This window comes from Saccopteryx bilineata, chromosome 4 (genome assembly GCF_036850765.1).
Source record: "Saccopteryx bilineata isolate mSacBil1 chromosome 4, mSacBil1_pri_phased_curated, whole genome shotgun sequence".
In the NCBI taxonomy this organism is placed as follows: Eukaryota; Metazoa; Chordata; class Mammalia; order Chiroptera; family Emballonuridae; genus Saccopteryx; species Saccopteryx bilineata.
The window spans coordinates 42,456,529-42,476,499 of NC_089493.1; the positions used below are offsets into that span (position 1 = coordinate 42,456,529).

At 41.3% G+C, this 19,971-nt stretch overlaps 1 protein-coding gene across 1 annotated transcript in view; it reads left to right on the plus strand.

Moving 5' to 3' along the window:
- The window catches only part of ARMH4 (armadillo like helical domain containing 4), a 116,183-nt gene that overhangs the window by 9,532 nt on the left and 86,680 nt on the right, over positions 1–19,971 (plus strand). Inside the window, exons 2-4 of the mRNA XM_066276419.1 lie at positions 882–2,322; positions 8,740–8,994; positions 11,661–11,870. Of these exons, the coding sequence (XP_066132516.1) occupies positions 939–2,322; positions 8,740–8,994; positions 11,661–11,870 (1,849 nt within the window). The 5' untranslated portion in view covers positions 882–938. The remainder of the gene's footprint in view (positions 1–881; positions 2,323–8,739; positions 8,995–11,660; positions 11,871–19,971) is intronic.

Consider the following 19,971-nt stretch of genomic DNA (forward strand, 5'->3'; position numbering starts at 1 on the left):
TGACCAGGCAGTGGTGCAGTGGATAGAATGTCAGCCTGGGACACAGAGGACCCAGGTTCAAAACCCTGAGGTCACTGGCTTGAGTGCAGGCTCATCTGGCTTGAGCGTGGGCTCACCAGCTTGAGCACAGGGTCATTAGCTTGAACATGGGATCATGGACATGACCCATGGTCATTGGATTGAGCCCAAAGGTCATTGGCTTGAAGCTCAAGGTTGCTGGCTTGAGTGTAAGGTCACTGGTTTGAGCAAAAGATCACTGCTGAGCTGGAACCCCCCTAATCAAGGCACATAGAGAAAGCAATCAATGAACAACTAAGATGCCGCAATGAAGAATTGATGCTTCTCATCTCTCTCCCTTCCTGTCTGTGTGTCCCTATCTGTGCCTCTCTCTATCTCTGTCTCTCAAGCTAATATATGTATATATATATATATATATATATATATATATATATATTTTTTTTTTTTTTTTTAGAGAACTTAAAAGGTTCTCTAAATGAATGTAAAACTTACTTTCTGTGTCCTGGATATTTCTGCAGTCATTTGACTACATGATTAATAGAGGAATTTGGAGAGAATATTGCAAATGTGACTTCAAGGGTAGTTTATTTCAAGTAGGTATTTAAGAAGCAGTAAATGGAGTACTTGAACTCTGTGTACTTTTCTAGAGAGCATCAAGAGAAATCAGCCGCAGAATTCAGCAGGGAGAAATGAACTGGGTTATTCATGTCTCAAAGGTAAAAAGAAATAGAACAGTTCTCTCTTATGTACCACCTCTGAGCATGAAGTCAAGGAGATTATTTTACTTATGGTTTAATTTGAAGGGGCTGATTTACAAAATACGTTTATATAACCGTTTGATATGCTTTGTTTTTTTTCCACAGGACTCAATTACTGCAATTGTCAACTCTGTCATTTTATGTGCACGTTTTTCTTTCACTATGAGAAGACCGATGGTACTGCACACCTGCCTGGCTTTCTGTAGCCTTCTACTTCTCAACTTTGCCACACAATGTTTAGCCTTCCCCAAAATGGAAAGAAGGGAGCTAGCACATGTTCATGTTCATGAAAAAAGAGGGCTGTCTGACAGGATAGATGCGGATGACCTAGAGATGAACGGCGGCGTGACTTCCAAGTTCACTCCCCAACCGGTGATCTCTGAAGATCCAACGAAAGTGTTAGCAGGACCATCAGCAGTGCCACTGAATGATGCATTTCCTATTAACAAAGAAACCAGTTCCACAGGAGCTGGGCTCCCGCCGCCTAATAGCCTGGGTGTCGACACTGCTACTGAGCCAGCCGTCCAAGCAGGGGAAGAAGTGTCTGGTTCCAGCCAGCCAGAGAGAACGTCTCCCGAAAGCCTGCTTCCCAAGGCCAGGGTAATCAACCCTATCATGGCCTCGGCTTCTCAGAATATTGATGATAAGGAGGGACCCTTTAGTAGTACCAACACTCAGCCCATAATAGAAGGGACCACAGACACAACAGGAGATTTTTTGAAGTATGTGGATAATCAGTTATTTACAGCTGAAAGTCAGGGAGGCATTAGTTTGGGACAGTCACCTTCATCCTATGTGAATACTAATAAAATACTAACCACCAATCCAAGGACTGAGAAATTAGAAGCCAATAGGGATCCTAGGGCAACTTCTTTTCCTGGTGCTGAGCTCGTTGCAGGCACTGAGTCTGGAAGCCTCCTGTCGGATAGAGAGAAGCCTCCGCAGATGACAGCTGATAACACCCAGGCTGCTGCCACCGAGCAGGGGCTTGCAACCTCCGCATACACTCTGAGTGTTGAGTCAGAAACTTCCAGCCTTCCGGGAACCGTGGAAATCACAGTGAGTGTCAGCACAGCTGTTCCAGCTGCCTCTGTCCTAAGTGATGAGTGGGATGACACCAAATTGGAGAGTGTAAGCCAGATAAAGACCCCAAAGCTTGAAGAAAATACAGAGACTCAGATGAGAATGGAAATGTTTCCAACAGCCCAAGGAACCGATAATGGTATGGAAGGTATGGAAGGGAACGAACCTTTGGCAGAGGCTGCACATGTGGGTCTCGGGCTGCCTGAAGAGGAAACGCACACGGGCACAGCTCTGCCCATAGCACACGGGGCTGAGAGACCGTCTGCCCTCACCGCTGAGATAGCCTTTACTCCCACAAGTCTGATGGAAAATACGGAAGTCTCTGTTATAAACCTGTTTCAAAATACTGCAGACAATGTGGAATCCACCAAGGAAAACAATGCCATGGTTTTCTTAGACACCACCGTTTCCATCTCAGAATATGAGTCTGAGGCTTATCAACCACTAAGAAATACATTTAAAGGTAAAAGGAAGAAACAAAAAGAAGCTTTAATTTGGAATGCTTTCATTTGGTTTTATTATTTTTTAAAATTGAAATATACATGACATATAACACTGTATGAGTTTTAGGTGTTGTTTTATTTATTTTGAAATTTTTATTAATTTTTCATTTATTGTGTTTACATGGATTCAAATGTCCCGCTGAATATAACTCCCTCACCCCTGTGTCCCTTTTTATACCCCTTTTGCCCCCTTCCCCCTACCTCCCTCCCCCTTCCCTCTAGGATTTGCTGTCCTCTTATCTGTATCTCTGTGTTATGTATATATAGTTTCACTAATCCCTTTGCCTTCTCTGATCCCATCCCCTCATCCCCCTTCCCTCTGACTGCTGTAACTGGTCCCTGTGACCCTGCCTCTGCCTCTATTCCATTCCTCAGTTCACTTGTTTTATTTTTTTAAAAGTGACAGTTTAAAAATAACTTATCTGTGCCACCTCCTGCCTCGATGGAAAACTGTCATGTGGTGGGTGGGAGTGTGGGTGACAATCCTGGGGTTTGAAGGAATCTGCATGAGCCTCTGGAAGAAGGTGGGTCTACCTGGTGGGTTTTCTATAGTTTCCTACTAGCGACAGTAGGAACAAACAACCCTCAGAACCAGAAATCTGAGAAGCCTAAGCCCCAAGCAATGTATGAATTTCCTTCCCTCAAACTTCAGGGGTACATGAGAATCTGAAATGATCCCATGGATTCTCCTGGCAGGTTGTCATGACTGTGTGGCGTTCGGTGCCCACATTTGTCTGTGATGCCAGGGATTTGTGAAACTGGAGAGCTATCTCCCCCCAAAAACCCTCGAGGTGTGACATTCACTGGGGAGGTGGGAAAGAGGAGAAGGCAGGAGGGATAAGATATCCAACCTTCTTACCTGTCTGCCGGATCAGCCCTCACTCGGTGCTTATGGCCAAGCATCCAAGAACAGCAACAACAAAGACTATTAGCTGAGACATCCAGGAAGCAAATAGGAGAACCAAATATATCACTGGAAACAACTGTATCTGAAAAACAACAACAACTGCCTTTAATGCCTTTTAGGAATTTTTAAATAGTACTGTAATTCTTTCATTGAGAAGCTATGGATGGAGACAGGCTAACTCATTTTGTAATTTGCATTAAAATTACTTTAGGTCTCTTAAAAAATAAGTTATCTAGGCCCTGGCCGGTTGGCTCAGTGGTAGAGCGTCGGCCTAGCGTGCGGAGGACCCGGGTTCGATTCCCGGCCAGGGCACACAGGAGAAGTGCCCATCTGCTTCTCCACCCCTCCCCCTCTCCTTCCTCTCTGTCTCTCTCTTCCCCTCCCGCAGCCAAGGCTCCATTGGAGCAAAGATGGCCCGGGCGCTGGGGATGGCTCCTTGGCCTCTGCCCCAGGCGCTAGAGTGGCTCTAGTCGCAACAGAGCGACGCCCCAGAGGGGCAGAGCATCGCCCCCTGGTGGGCGTGCCAGGTGGATCCCGGTCGGGCGCATACGGGAGTCTGACTGTCTCTCCCCGTTTCCAGCTTCAGAAAAATACAAAAAAAAAAAAGAAAAAAAAAGTTATCTAAGTTTTAATGAAAAGCAAAAATAATCAAATAAAAATATTTTTTATATAAAAATTATACCCGAATATAACTCCTGCATATAGACCAGTGCTATTCAACTGGGAACATTTTGTCTCCCCCCCACCCCATCATTGGGCAATATTTGGAGACATTTACGGTTGTCACAAGAGAGGGATTCTACTGACTACTGGCATCCAGTGGGTAGAGGCCAAGGTGTCACTAAACATCCTACAAGGCACAGGGCAGCCCCCCCAACAACAAAGATTTATCTGCGCCGAAATGTCAACAGCGCTAAGAAACCCTGACATAGACTTAATATGTTTCGTTTTACTGTGAAAATGTATAAACTGAAAGAATTAGCTATATGTTCAAGTGGTATAATAAACAGTGTAGGATATTACCCTACACATTGCTGTGAAAAAATGCACCTATCCCTGATATTTCTTCCCAAAAAGCTTTAGATAAATATTTATCTTACAGTATTAACCATGTAAGTTTTTTGACTTTGTCTTTTCATAAAGAAGTTCATCTAGAAATATTGGGGAAAGAAACCAATACAAATTGATCTTCTCTGCTGTCTTGATTCTGCACTTTGTGTACTTCCTCTTGGCCTTCCCATCTGTGAATGTTGTGAGCTGAGAAGCCTTCCATGTGTTGCTGATGGATAATATTTTTCTTTTAGTACGTGTGGTTGGTTAGATAACAGCATGGGGAAGAAAAGGCGTAGTGTAACATGCATATGCTCATTCCAAATTGTTTTGGAATGTGGATAGCTTGTTACTTCTGCTAAGTAGACAATTAACGGAAAATATCAAATTAGCAATATGTTTTATAAAGTGTAATTGGGATTGAATTAAAACGATGAAAGATTGAATTTTACATGTCCAATTCAATTTTTAAAGACCAAAAGACCTAGGATAATGTAAGTTTTCATAGAAGCTTCCAGAAAAATGTTTCATAAGTTTTGTTTTTAAGTTTCATGAGGAGAGTTGGGTTCACATGACCATGGAGATACCAGGTATGACAGTACAAGAAGTCCGGTTCTCTGGAACACTTTAAGATGTTCCTGGAACATTAAGTCACACAGTTTCAGATTATTCATTGCACAACTGAATCCTCAAGGATACTTATGTACTAGACTTGCATTAGCTTCTAGTAATACAGCCTAAAAGGTAAAATGACTTTGATAATTGTCTGCTTTTTTTTTTTTTTTTTCTGAAGCTGGAAACGGGGAGAGACAGTCAGACAGACTCCCGCATGCGCCCGACCGGGATCCACCCGGCATGCCCACCAGGGGCGACGCTCTGCCCACCAGGGGGCGATGCTTTGCCCCTCCGCGGCGTCGCTCTGCCACGACCAGAGCCACTCTAGCGCCTGGGGCAGAGGCCAAGGAGCCATCCCCAGCACCCGGGCCATCTTTGCTCCAATGGAGCCTTGGCTGCAGGAGGGGAAGAGAGAGATAGAGAGGAAGGGGGGGGGGTGGAGAAGCAAATGGGCGCTTCTCCTATGTGCCCTGGCCGGGAATCGAACCCGGGTCCCCCGCACGCCAGGCCCATGCTCTACCGCTGAGCCAACCGGCCAGGGCCTGATTATTATTTTGATTATTGAATATGCTCCTTACTGAGTCATAATTGCCTCACTTAACTCTAGTCTTTTAACAGGCAACCTCTTTTCATTTCTAGAACAGAGAGCACAGTATCTGGTACCTAGGAGGTGCTCAATAAACACAGTTTAATGGATGAGTAAGTGAAGATAGAGAACCATTCAGACTGGAATTATCCAAGTTAATTGCCTGCATTGTCCAAATTAATCACACATCTTCTACATGTTCTTCATAGAGAGAGGAACAGTCAAATAAGTCCTTTCACTTTAATTTTCTTGTCCCACAGAGTTGAAAAGCATGTGAATAATTGAGATTATTGACAACAATACTTAGAGAATAACCAAAAAGCTTTCTACCTATTTTTTGATAGTTATAAGAATTTTTCAGAAGTAAGAAATTCAAATGTTAATCATTTTAGGTCTCACAGACTACTTAGGACATTATCTTTTTCAGGATATGCAATGACTTCTTGGTGATTGGGGGATATTATGAACAAATGAGTGTCCTGAGATTTTTGAATGTTATTTTAAAAATTCCCATTATTATTTCTAGTTTTCATTCTTCTTTCTTTAACAGCAGTCACTTATTCAAAGTACAATGTCATTAAAGAAATTCTTTTGTTTTTTTTTTTAAAAGAGAGAAACATTGATTTGCTGTTCCACTTACTTATGTGTTCATTGGTTGACTTTTGCATGTGCCCTGACTGGGGATCAAACCGCAACCTTGTTCTAACCAACTGAGCTGTCCGGCCTGGGCTCAAAGTATTATGTCATTTTGATATTTTTTTTAATGATTTCTATGAAAAATTTGGCTTTTTAAAAAATGATTTTATTTATTGATTTTACAGAGAAAAGAAGTGGGGGGAGCAAGAAATATCAACTCATAGTTGCTTCACTTTAGTTGTTCATTGATTGTTATGTGCCTTGACCAGGTAAGCCCAGGTTTTCAAACAGGTGACCTCAGCATTCCAGATTGAGGGTTTATCCTCTGTGTCACCACAGGCCAGGCAAATCATTTTGATATTTCTTGCTATTTCGTGAAACTATGACCATAGACTGCACATTTATTTTTACATATTTGTTCTCAAAGTTGTTCATTATGCTTTCAAAAATGAAGGTAACTTAAAGATTGCTTAGTGCTTAACAAACTATACATTGTCTTTTTATGGCAGAACATTGTCCTAGGTGCTGGAGGTACAGAAAGGGTAATGCATCCTGGCTCTCAAGAGATTTGCAATCGCACTGGAGAAAGAAAAAAGAAAGCAAAACTTAAACACTGGTCCAGAGGGCAGATATGAAGCTTGTGCATGAAATGTACTGTAACTCACGTTGTTCTATAACTAGGTATATCAGTCTATCAAATGTAAACATCTCTTTAATTCAAAAGGAAAAATAGTTCAAACTGAATGGGGACCAAGAAAGGAAACAGTTTATATTGAAAAATGTACAAACACTATTTTAAAGCAAATAAATGGTTTCCAATGAAAAAAGTTTTAAGTAACAGAAAGTCCCATGATGTCATTAATAAAAACGTAGAGAAAACCTTTTCACCTATCCCTATAATGCCATTTTTTCATTGCATGACTTACTGGACTTGCTAATAATATGCTATGTATCTATAATTAGTATTTAAAAAAAGAGAGATAATAGGGTCTTCTAGGAATTGAGTTTTAATAGTGGCTCAGTATTTAAAATCTGCAGCATAGTTCCTCCCTAAGAAAGGGGCAAGTATTGACCCTTATAAATAATCCTTAATAATTTATTTGAACAGATTAAAGAAAGCGACCTCGGATACATACATATATCCCACAAATGTGTTTCATTCTCTTTTATAATCTAAAAGCAAATGTAAATCTTGGCCAACAACAGGATGTTTTTCTTTCTCATGGCTGAAGAATATTCTGTTGTGTATATATAGACCACAACTTCTTTATCCATTCATTCATTCATGAGCATAGTCAGCACAGTGGTTAAGAGCATTAATTATGTAACCACAGGCAGGTTCCTTAACTTTTTTTTTTTTTGTATTTTTCTGAAGCTGGAAACAGGGAGAGACAGTCAGACAGACTCCCGCATGCGCCCGACCGGGATCCACCCGGCACGCCTACCAGGGGCGACGCTCTGCCCACCACGGAGCGATGCTCTGCCCCTCTGGGGGCGCCGCTCTGCCGCGACCAGAGCCACTCTAGCACCTGGGGCAGAGGCCAAGAAGCCATCCCCAGCGCGGGGGCCATCTTTGCTCCAATGGAGCCTTGGCTGCGGGAGGGGAAGAGAGAGACAGAGAGGAAGGGGGGCGGTGGAGAAGCAAATGGGCCCTTCTCCTATGTGCCCTGGCCGGGAATCGAACCCGGGTCCCCCGCACGCCAGACCGACGCTCTACCGCTGAGCCAACTAGCCAGGGCCACCTTAATTTCTTTAAACCTAAGTTGTTTGTAAAACAGGTGATAACAGCTGATGTTTATTAAATAGTTACCAATGTTTATTAAAAGGTCAGTGGGCATGTTTCAAGGGTTTTACATGTGTTATATAATTTAATCTTTGTAACAACTCTGTGAGATAGGTACTATTCTTTCCAGTTTTCTAGTTGAGGAAACTCAAGTCCCAGAGATGTTAAGTAATTTGTTCAAGCTCACACAGCTAGTCGGTGGCTGAGTCATAGCTCAGACCCAGGCAGATTGGCTCTTGAACCTGCATCTTGACCACTATGATATATGGCTGCCACAAAATGATATTAGTACTTACATCTCCTTATTACATACAGAAGGATAAAATAAGATAATGTCTACCATGCACTTAGCTTTTTGCGTGTTTGGCCTATAACAGAAACTCAGTAAACATTAGTTATTGGAATTATCATTCCTTTAGTTCGAAATGCTCACTTTCAAAAACGTCAATGGGAAAATGAATGTATACAATGCTTCTGAGAATTTTTGTATGTAATTTAGTTCTGTATAATTTGTTTCTTAACGAACTGATTATGTTGATATTCATAAAAGGGAGCTCAGCTATTGCTCTTCTTGTTTTAGATTTTATTTTCTTTTATGTTTTTTGCATTAACTTCTTTATCTCTGTCTTAGATGGATTCACTCCTCCTGAACTCAGCAATACTGAGAACATTTGAACATTTTGTTTCTGTGAGATTCCTTTGCCTTCCGAGTCCCTGAAATAGCTATCTGACATTTTATAATGACTTTTTAGGGTATGGTAATTAGACCTATATTAAAATGTTGTTTCCCCTCTTTTAAGACACCATCACTCAAGAGATGACGACAGCTGTTCAAGAAGCGGAGGCTGCTTTATCATTGGTGACACAAGAGCAGCAAGTTTCTTCCGTCCAAGTTACCAGAGAAAATGGTGAGACTGAGGGAGGAAAAGAGCCCCCCTCTGCCACGTCAGATGTTCCTGGTGTTACTCAGCTGTCGAGAAGATGGGAGCCTCTGGCCACTGCAGTGTCAACGACAGCTGTACCTCTGTCTTCTGAAGTTACTCCCACTGTGGAAGGTCTGTAAGGGAGTTGGGCTCAGTGTTATGGGGGTCTATCTTTTCTGTGAGTTGGTAAGCAATAGAATGAGTGAGGCAGATGGCCCTTGTCACCAGGGTACACACACCCCCCTCGCCTGGAGAGTGACCAGGAAAGGTAGGAGAGCTTTTATTTGGAGAGATGTCACACAGCCTCAAAGAATAAGGGGTTAGTTCCTAAGAAAAATCTGGTGGCTCATCTTAAGAGCTGGAGAAGGCCAGATCTCACCTCCCGAGACTTCTCTGCTAGTTTGACAGCCCTGGCTGCTAAGACCCAGGGGGTGTGGTGAAGAGAGCATTGATGTGGGCTTGAATCCCAACTTTGGTCCTCACTAGTATTGTGGCCTCAAGTAAGTTTCTTAATGTCTCCAAACCTTGGTTTGTTCATCTCTAATAATGCCTATCTCTCAATAATGCCTGTTTTACAGGTTATTTTACAGATTTGAAATAACGTATACAAATTGTTCTCTCTATAAGAAGTCCTCATATCTTCCTTCTGATGTCTTAAAGGCAGCAAAAATTTCAAATTTGGGTGATAATAAGACTGACAAATTTTTTATTTTTTTTTATTTTTATTTATTTTTTTTGTATTTTTCCGAAGCTGGAAATGGGGATAGACAGTCAGACAGACTCCCGCATGCGCCCGACCGGGATCCACCCGGCACGCCCACCAGGGGGCCACGCTCTGCCCACCAGGGGGCGATGCTCTGCCCCTCCGGGGCGTGGCTCTATCGCGACCAGAGCCACTCTAGTGCCTGGGGCAGAGGCCAAGGAGCCATCCCCAGCGCCGGGGCCATCTTTACTCCAGTGGAGCCTCGCTGCGGGAGGGGAAGAGAGAGACAGAGAGGAAGGAGAGGGGGAGGGGTGGAGAAGCAAATGGGCGCTTCTCCTGTGTGTCCTGGCCGGAATCGAACCCGGGACTTCTGCACGCCAGGCCGACGCTCTACCACTGAGCCAACTGGCCAGGGCCAAGGCTGACAAAATTTATTGACAATAATTTTTAATTTTTGTAATCTGAATAATACAGAATTTATTATTATTTATCAGTTTTTGGATCTCATGCGTTTGTCTCATCATTGGTCTAAGCAAGGCCCGCTTTTAATTATTAACCGAGTTATTTTTAACAATGTAATAAATACCATCTAACCCAGGAGTCGGGAATCTTTTTGGCTGAGGGAGCCATGAACGCCACATATTTTAAAATGTAATTCCGTGAGAGCCATACAACGACCTGTGTACGTTACACATTATCCAATAAAAATTTGGTGTTGTCCTGGAGGACAGCTGTGATTCGTTCCAGCTACCCACAACCATGAACATAAGTGGTAGGAAATGAATGGATTGTAATACCTGAGAATGTTTTATATTTTTAACGTTATTATTATTTTTATTAAAGATTTGTCTGTGAGCCAGATGCAGCCATCAAAAGAGCCACATCTGGCTCGTGAGCCATAGGTTCCTGACCCCTGGTCTAACCCCTCACCTCCCCCACCCCCACATGCCAAGGGTCTTGTCAATCACCTACATGTAATCCCATGATTCTTCTCATCTCAACCTCTACTTCTTCTGACTGTTAACTTCATCTTGAATCTGGTACTCATCATTTCCTTGATTTTCTTTTAGTTTTATTGTGTCTATATGTACTCCTAAAATATATATATTTAAAAATCTTAGTTTTTTTTTAAAAACTTTATAAAGGTAGTATTGCCTGTAGATAGCCTTTTTGGGACTTACTTTTCTTTACTTAATATTCTATAGCTAAGATTTACTTACTCTAGCTCTTTTTTGTTGATTGTTTTTAATACTCCATTATGAAACAGTGTATTCCTTCAGTCTTCATCCAGCCTCTCCTGGTGATTTGCATCCGGGTCACTTTCAGGCTTGGCTGTTGCGCACCTTGCTGCCATGAGCATTCCTTTTCATATTCTCCATGGTGCACCTGCAGGAGTTTCTCCTGGGTGCATACCACGGAACTGAATTACTGGGCCGTCGGGTATATGAATGTTCGCCTATGGGAGGCACTGCTTGTTTTCCAAAGCAATTGCGCCAATCTATACTCCCAACAATAATATGTGTGAGACTCTGTGAATCCCTCTCCTGGGAGCTTTTAAAAATATTTTCCAGGCTTCACCACTGAAGAGATTCTGTGGCAAAGCATGAAATTGACGTTTACCAAATTACCTCAAGAGATTCTGCTGATCAACCAGGCTTGCAAAGTACTGCTCTCCTCGGGTTTTTAGATTTGGGAAGAATTGGGGCTAAATTTGGCCTTTTTGAAGTTGAGCATATTCCAGACACAGATCTACGCTCTTATCCTTTGACTTGATTTTTAAAAGCAGTCCTCGGCATATACTTTAATAAGTTTTTGTTAAATTTTCTATCTTTGGTAGTAAATAAAAGTCCTAAAAATTGATAATATTGTCAATAGAATAAAGGGGAGATTAAAATTTAAAAACAAAGTTCTGATTTAAGACAAATATTTTCCTGCAAGGTAAAGTATTTGCCTTGTGTAGCTGAAGCAAAGCAGCGTGGGAAGGGGGAGCTGGTGTAAGGGTCATTAATCATCTTGCTGAAATAGTAAAAAGCACATGTGTACATTTCCTGTATTGGTCATCTATGGGTCAAGCCTGGTCTCTTGTGTTTGGCAGACCTAATGGACACAGTCACAGGGCCAGACAAGGAGTTGTTCACACCAGCTTTGGGCTCTCCAGTGACACCCCCCGGAATAATGGAGGAGGCACCCAGCTTTTCCCCAGTGCTTTATGATTCTGACGCATCTTCTGAGAGAACTGTAGTTCCGTCCGTCAGCCGTGTGAATACAGCTGCCCCCTACGGCCTGGACCAGCTTGAATCTGAAGGTATCCGTGCTTTGAAGAGAATCTATGCTAGGACTGACTGAATGAGTCACTGAGCAAATGTTTTGAGACAAGATTAAGAAGTGGATTCAGTCGGCAGTGTAGATCAGGAGGCAGTAAGCTGGGGCTCAGCCAAGTCTGGCCTGCCATCTGTTTTTGTGTGGCCTGAAAACTGGGAATGGTCTTTGCATGTTTGAAGGATTGAAAAAAAAATCAAAAGAAGAATAATATTTTTGTGACATGGAAAAATAACATAGAATTTAAATTTTGGTGTTCCTAAAGAAAGCTGTAATCGGCACACAGATGCACTTGTTCATTTATGTAGTGCTTATGGCCACTTCTGTGCCAGGGCAGCAGATATTGGGACAGACTAAATGACCACAAACCCTAAAATATTTACAATGTGGTTCTTCACTGAAAAAGCTTGCTGTAGCCTGACCTGTGGTGGCGCAGTGGATAAAGTGTCGACCTGGAAATGCTGAGGTCGCCGGTTCAAAACCCTGGGCTTGCCTGGTCAAGGCACATATGGGAGTTGATGCTTCCAGCTCCTCCCCCCTTCTCTCTTTCCTCTCTGTCTCTCTCTCTCTCCCTTTCTCTCTCCTCTCTAAAATGAATAAATAAATAAATAAATAAAAATTAAAAAAAAATAAAATAAAATAAAGAAAAAAAAAAAAAGCCTGCTGTCCCTGAATAAGTTATCCCTGTGACTTGTTTATAACTATGTCTGTACCTCAGCTACACTTAAGCATTAGAATCATCTTGGGGAGCTTTTACTTATTTATTTATTATTCTTAAAGCATTTATTTACTAATTTGAGAGAGAGAGAGGAACATTGATTGCCCTCACCAAGGATTGAAACCACAACCTTGGTGTTATCGGGATAGTGCTCTAACCAATTGAGCAACCTGGCCAGAGATTACCTTGGGGAGCTTTGCGAAGGCCCTGATGCTTAAGTCCTCCTCCCAGTGATTCTGACTCAGTTGGTGTAGGATGGAATCTGGCATCAGCACTTTAGAAGAATACTTCAGATGAGTTCAATATGCAGTCTGGACTTAGAATGCTGGTTTAAATGGAAAACTACAGTTTCGTCACCAGATTTTCTTGGATGGAAGTTTTAATGTGGATTGTATTTTCCTAACACTGCCTTGGTTGTTAATGGTGAGTTATTCTCTTTTATTCATACTATCTCTGGGTTAGGATGTTTTACTGTTTGGAAACAGTCAATCTCCTCACCTGTTAAGACTGAGAGGTTCATGCCAAATTATACTTTCCAAGACATTGGCTTTGAGCAGGAAAAAGATGGTTGGAGCACAGCTGCACAAACAGGAAGACTGGAAATATGACAAAAGACCGCTCAATTCATCAGCATTTTGGCAGGTGAATAGCTCCTGGCTGTAGCTCCAGACTATCCAGAGATTTGTAGTGCCCAGTTTCTTAAACTAAGCTGGAAGACAGGTAGGCTTTTGGGCACTAAATTAGCCATGTGTTTGCTGCAGTGAAGACACAGGCTGCCTGTTATTTTATATTTCGCCTACTCTACCGCAGGGAATGTGGTTCAGCCAGGTTTGCAGCAGACTCGATTGCAGACTTTCAGGGTTACATTGTTGTTTCCTGACATGGAAACATGACATTTTCGGAGTAGTGTGTGGAGAATTCCATGGTAGAATGCTGGTTTATGAAATGGATAGAAGTGAGCTTAGAAGCTAACAGTTCTTGCACTTCACATTAAGATAAAAGTCATATGACTTTGAGTTTAGTTTCATATTAACTGTTTGCTCTTAATACCATCTGGAAAACACAGGTGTCCCCCAAATTAACCTGAATTAGAGATGACAGCTTTCCTCAGAAGAGCTTATTAAATAAAAGAAAGAAATTGTATTGCAGAGTAATCTATACTTGCAAAACTGCAATGGTTTTTTTAAATTTTGTGGATGATGGCAGTGGTATTGAAATATCTGAGAATTTTCTTAACTTGTTTAAGGTATCCTGGAGTTTTAATTTTTCTACACGATTCAATTTCAACTTCTTTTTGAGAATATAATCTGTCAGTTTTTGATCTAAATTATGGTCCTTGTCAAGGTTTATAAATGACATTTTTTTGTTAGAAAATATAACGAGCTATCCTCAGCTCCCTGGGTGATACTCAAACCAATTGAGCCACTGGCTGTGGGAAGGGAAGAGGGAGAGAAGTAGGGGAAGGAGCGGGAGAGAAGCAGATGGTCGCTTCTACTGTGTGCCTGAACTGAGAATCGAACTTGGGACGTCCATACATCAGGCTGATGCCTGAGCCAGCTGGCCAGGGCCACATCCATTTTCCTGACTGTGTGTATGTGTGTATATCTGAATGAGTATTCATGTGCATATGTGTGTGTTTGTGTGCATTTAATTTCATGGATGTTTACCACAGTCTTAGAGCATTTCCAATATAAGTATATTTGCATCACCTCTTAATTTCCTTTGCAGGAGAGACAGTGGTGGTATCTTTTTTTTCTTATCTGGAATTTTCAATTCTGTCTCTGTCCTAGTGATTCTTTCCACTGATAACATAGGATGTTCAGGAGAAATTCTTATTTGAAAAGTATGGCTTCATTCAGATAACTGCATGATGTTTTCGGCTCTACAGTGGCTTTATAGTTGATATAGAAATCAAGATGCTTTGTCTTTTTCTTTATTTGGTCAATTAGAGCTCAATTGGGAAATGCATTCTTTAAATGACATCATGGAGAAGTCTCAGAGATATTTTTTCTTTAATAGCTCCACTGAGGATACTTAAGAACTCATATCACTTTTATGAAAAAATTGTTTGCTTTTCACTTTCATTCAAAAAAATAAAATTTTTTTGGTCTTCCCAGTATGTACTCACTTTTAGAGAGTATTTAAAAAATTATTTTCTCAGTTCTCATGTAACTTTTCAGTTCAGAAGGCAGCTGGAATGGGTGAAGGAAATGGAGCATTCAAAATCCCATCTCTCCCCTCCCGCAGCCAAGGCTCCATTGGAGCAAAGATGGCCCGGGCGCTGGGGATGGCTCCTTGGCCTCTGCCCCAGGCGCTAGAGTGGCTCTGGTCGCGGCAGAGCGATGCCCTGGAGGGGCAGAGCATCGCCCCTGGTGGGTGTGCCGGGTGGATCCCGGTCGGGCGCATGCGGGAGTCTGTCTGACTGTCTCTCCCCGTTTCTGGCTTCAGAAAAATACAAAAAAACCCACAAAAAAACCCAAAAAACAAAAACAAAATCCCATCTCGAGGCCATATGTATGAAACCAAGTTTCTGTGCTTTGCCGCTGGGTGCTAGCATGCGAATCTAATATTAAAGATCAAGCGGAGTGTGGCACACTTGAACTGCCACTGCTGCTTATGACACTGTTGTATGAGGTTAAGGATGTCACTCTAATTATGTTCAGAATGGGCACAAGTTTTGGCCTTTGTTCTTGGAAATGCTTTGGATTAAATTTTGTCTCGATAGCAGAGCCACTAAAATGATGTACAAGTGGGGGGAGTTGTGGAAAAGAGTACCCAGTGGGATTTGCCCTTTGTCTGGTTTTAGTAACTAAATACTGGCTCTTCCCCACCTCCCCCACCACCTGTTATGGCAAAAACAATAGTAATTTAATGAAAAATAATACATTTACGACTTCATTAACATGAAAAATAACACATTATTACTTTATTACTAACTATGTTAGTTTTCACCTTTGCATAGTTTTCGAGGGTATTACGTGTCAGGTCAAGAAACCCAGAACTGCTGGTGATTTCAGTTATTGATTGCCTTTTATGGTAAACCACTTGAATGCCTTGTCCTGAAGTCATTAGGCTTTCTCTGGCATTTATGATAGATCTCTGTTCTTCAACACCCGGGGGCTCTGTAAGAATGTGCAGTGAATTACATAGCACTCAGAATGGTCATCATGATTGCTTACATTGCCAATGGTATTGTAAAAATATTTAAAATCAATATTATGATGGACTGCCTTGAAGTCATGTTTTAAAACCTGAAAGGATAACCTACTTTCATACATAGTTCTAAGAAAATGATAATCAACCTAACCAACCTATCATTTATCTTTTGAATGTATGTAGATTTTTACATACAAGTTCTGTGTATGTTTGCTTAAAACAAACATCCTTTAAGACTACTACATTATTGAAGAGAAAGGCTTTATTCTGGATGGCCCAAAACTTATAGATACAATATTAGTATAGCTTTTATGTTTCTCTTCACAGCACCCACGAGAAACAGAATATCATTGCTTCAGTCTAGCTTTCCGGAGGGAAATGCATGAAAGGCTGTCATCTGAACCCAAAGTGGGTTGTTGAATGAACAGAGTTAGACTCAAGAACTTAGAATTATTGCTCGAGGGCTGAATCCATTAAGAACTCAATTTAATTTGGGGTAGGATTTATAGAAGATGCCAGAGAACACCGATTATATGGAGTCAGGGCTGTAAAGGGATTATGTCAGGACAAGTGATTGTGAGGGTTGTTATGTATGCTGATCCTTTTCACTTGCTAACCAGAGATAGGGGATGATATTATCAAGAGGAGAATCTTCTAATATAAAGAAGTAATATTAAAATAAGAAAATATTTAAACATCTATCTGAAATGTGGGTTGAATCTAAACATTTTGTGACTGGTGTTGGAAGTGAACAGATTACCTACCTTGTTTTGGGGTTTTTTCCCCCTTATGTATGTACCTTTTTGTTTTTTTGTATTTTTTCAAAATGAGAAGTAGAGGGGAGGCAGACAGACAGGACTCCTGCATGCACCGACCTGGATCCACCTGGCATGCCCACCAGGGGGCGATGCTCTGCTCATCTGGGGCATTGCTCAGTTGCAACCAGAACCATTCTACCACCTGAGGTGGAGGCCATGGAGCCATCCTCAGCGCCCAGGCCAACTTTGCTCCAATGGAGCCTTGGCTGCGGGAGGGGAAGAGAGAGATAGAGAGAAAGGAGAAGGGGAAGGGTGGAGAAGCAGATGGGTGCTTCTCCTGTGTGCCCTGGCCAGGAATTGAACCCTGGACTTTCACATCCTGGGCCAATGCTCTGCTGCTGAGCCAACTGGTGAGGGCTTATTTTTTATTTTTTATTTAAGTGAGAAGAGGGGAGATAGAGAGACAGACTACCACATGCACCCCGACTGGGATCCATCCTGTGACCTCCATCTGGAGCTGATGCTCTGCCCATCTGGGGCCATGCTCGCAACCAAGCTATTGTTAGTGCTTGAGGCAGAGGCTCCACAGAGCCATCCTAAGCATCCTGGGTGATGCACTCGAACCAATTGAGCCATGGCTGCAGGAGGAGAAGACATGGATGGAAGAAGGTGTGGAGAAGCAGATGGTTGCTTCTTCTTTGTGCCCTAACTGAAACGAACCCAGGACTTCCACACATCTGGTTGATGCTCTACCACTGAGCCAACTGGCCAGGGCACACATACATTTTAAAGATTGTTAAGGTTGGAATGAAGGAAGTTTCTAATTATTATACTTACTATTATAGAGTCCTTGGGAAGTTTAAACTTTAGTAAGATATTTTCACGAAATTTGTATCTATTAATATAGGAAGTGTTAAAAAAATCACTGTAAGGAGGGACTGAAAGAGAGAACTGAATAAATTAATAGAAATGTTTCAAGCAGTATATTTAATGAACAGTAACATTTGAGATTTTATCTAATTTTAAAATGTACCCCAAATTATTGTACAAATGCTAATGAGTGTTTGAAACTGGAGAATTAGTAGAGCTCTTCTTCAACTTCTTAGACGCACTTCAAACATAGATGATATGGTACTTTTGAAAGCACATTATTTGGATTTCAGCTTCTGATGAAGACTCTGATGGAACCTACCACAGAGAATGACTAGGTCCTGGGTAATACATGTGCTTTAATGAACGAATGAGATTATATGCAGTCCGAAAAATCTCCAAGAATTGTATATACTTTTTAGCTCGATGCATCTCACATGTGAGCTGGAGCCCAAGGAATGAGCTCTAAGGAGTGAGGGAACCGGAAATGCAGAAGAACTTGTGGAGAACTAGTAACACCAGGAGACTTGGGCAAGGAGCAGGGGAGGGACCTGAACTGAAATTCCCACGTTAAGCCTGTGTGTTCAAAATGGGAATAGTGTAGTTCCAGGTTTGTATCACAGCCTGACTCCCCACAGAAGCAAATGTATATCCTATAGGAAAAAATCATGCCCAATTGAGATCCCTAGGTTTCCCACGCATTGAAACCAAGGAAATAAGCTTGCGATAAAATACTAAGACGAGGAAACAGCTGCGACAGAGAGTCAGCAGGAAAGGCAAAAATTGATTGACCTGTTCCCCACGTAGGACTTTAGATACTACAACTGTCAGAATAGACTCTAAAAAATCAAGTATAAAATGTTTAAAGAAATAAAAGATAAAATCACAAAAATGATCAAGTAATAAGAGGCTAACACAAATGATCCAGCAATTTTTAAAAAAGAACCAAATAATATCAATACATAAAAATATAATCATTGGGGAAAAGTCCTCATTAATTAAACGGTTAAATATGCAATAAGAGAGTTAGTGATCTGGAAGGTCAGTTTGAAGACATTAACAGAGAGTGCGACATAGAGAGACAAGTGAAGACATGCGAAAGAAAAGCACAGAAACAGTGGGACAGATGAAGGAACAAGTCGCACGCCAGTATGACAGTAAGTTCAGGGGGCTGACTATGATGCTGGCTGTGGGTGTTTTGCAGATGTCTTTATCCGCTTGAAGAAGTTTTTTTCTTTTCTTAGTTTACTAACACTTGCTTTTTAAAATAGGACTTTTGGTCACAAACGGATACTGGGTTTTTTCAAATGCTCTTATTGAATCTATTTTTCTGTACCTACTGAGATGATAATATGGTTTTTCTGTAATATGGTGAATTTTTTTTTAAAGAAACATGTTTTCTTTCTTTCTTTCTTTTTACAGAGAGAGAGTCAGAGAGAGGGATAGATAGGGACAGACAGACAGGAATGGAGAGAGATGAGAAGCATCAATCCTTAGTTTTTCATTGCAACACCTTAGTTGTTCATTGATTGCTTTCTCATATGTGCCTTGACCGTGGGCCTTCAGCAGACCAAGCAACCCCTTGCTCAAGTCAGTGACCTTGGGTCCAAGCTGGTGAGCCTTGCTCAAACCAGATGAGCCCACGCTCAAGCTGGCGACCTCAGGGTCTCAAACCTGGGTCCTCTGCATCCCAGTCCAACGCTCTATCCACTGCGCCACCCCCTGGTCAGGCTGTAATATGGTGAATTACACTGATTGATTTTCAAATGCTAAAACAACTTTGTGTATCTAGGATAAGCCCAATTGGTCATGAAGCATAATAATCCTTTTTATGTATTGAATTCTATTTGTTAAAGTTTTCAAACAAAATAAAATTTAAGAAAGCATGCATTAAAGGACGTATATAAAATACTGTACCGAACTGTTAGAGCATACACATTATCTTTAAGCACATATGTTTACAAAAACTGACTATGTACTAGTTCATAAAGCAATCTTGATAAATTTCAAAGAATTGATACATGCAGGCCACATTCCCTGATGGCTGTTCAATTCAATTAGAAGTTAAAAAGAAAAAGATAAATTGTTCCATACCTTAACACACACACACACACACACACATTCACACACTTGTAAATAACTTACAGATCAAAGGGGAAAAAGTCATAATAGAAAAGAAAAATAATTAGTACTGAATCATAGTGAACTATTATATCAAATGCTGTAAGATGAAAGTAAAGGGATATTTAAAGGGAAACAGTTAGCCTTTAAACCTTTTATTATAAAATAATAAAGCCTGAAAATTAATGAGCTCAACAGCCTCCACTTCAGGTTATAAAAACTAAAGTACCCCAAAGAAAATAGGAGGAATGACATAGTAACATTAGGATTTTATTTTTCCATTTTATTAATTCATAACAAGTTTACTAAGTGGTCACATTTGTATGAAAGAGCAAAAGCTCCCGCCCCAAAGAGCCAATGCACTGTGAAAGTAGAATAATTTGAAGGTGGGGGGCACTTGCTCTACCAGATATTGAGACTATAAAGCGCTCAGCATCTCTGTATCTATTCACACAGTGTGGTCA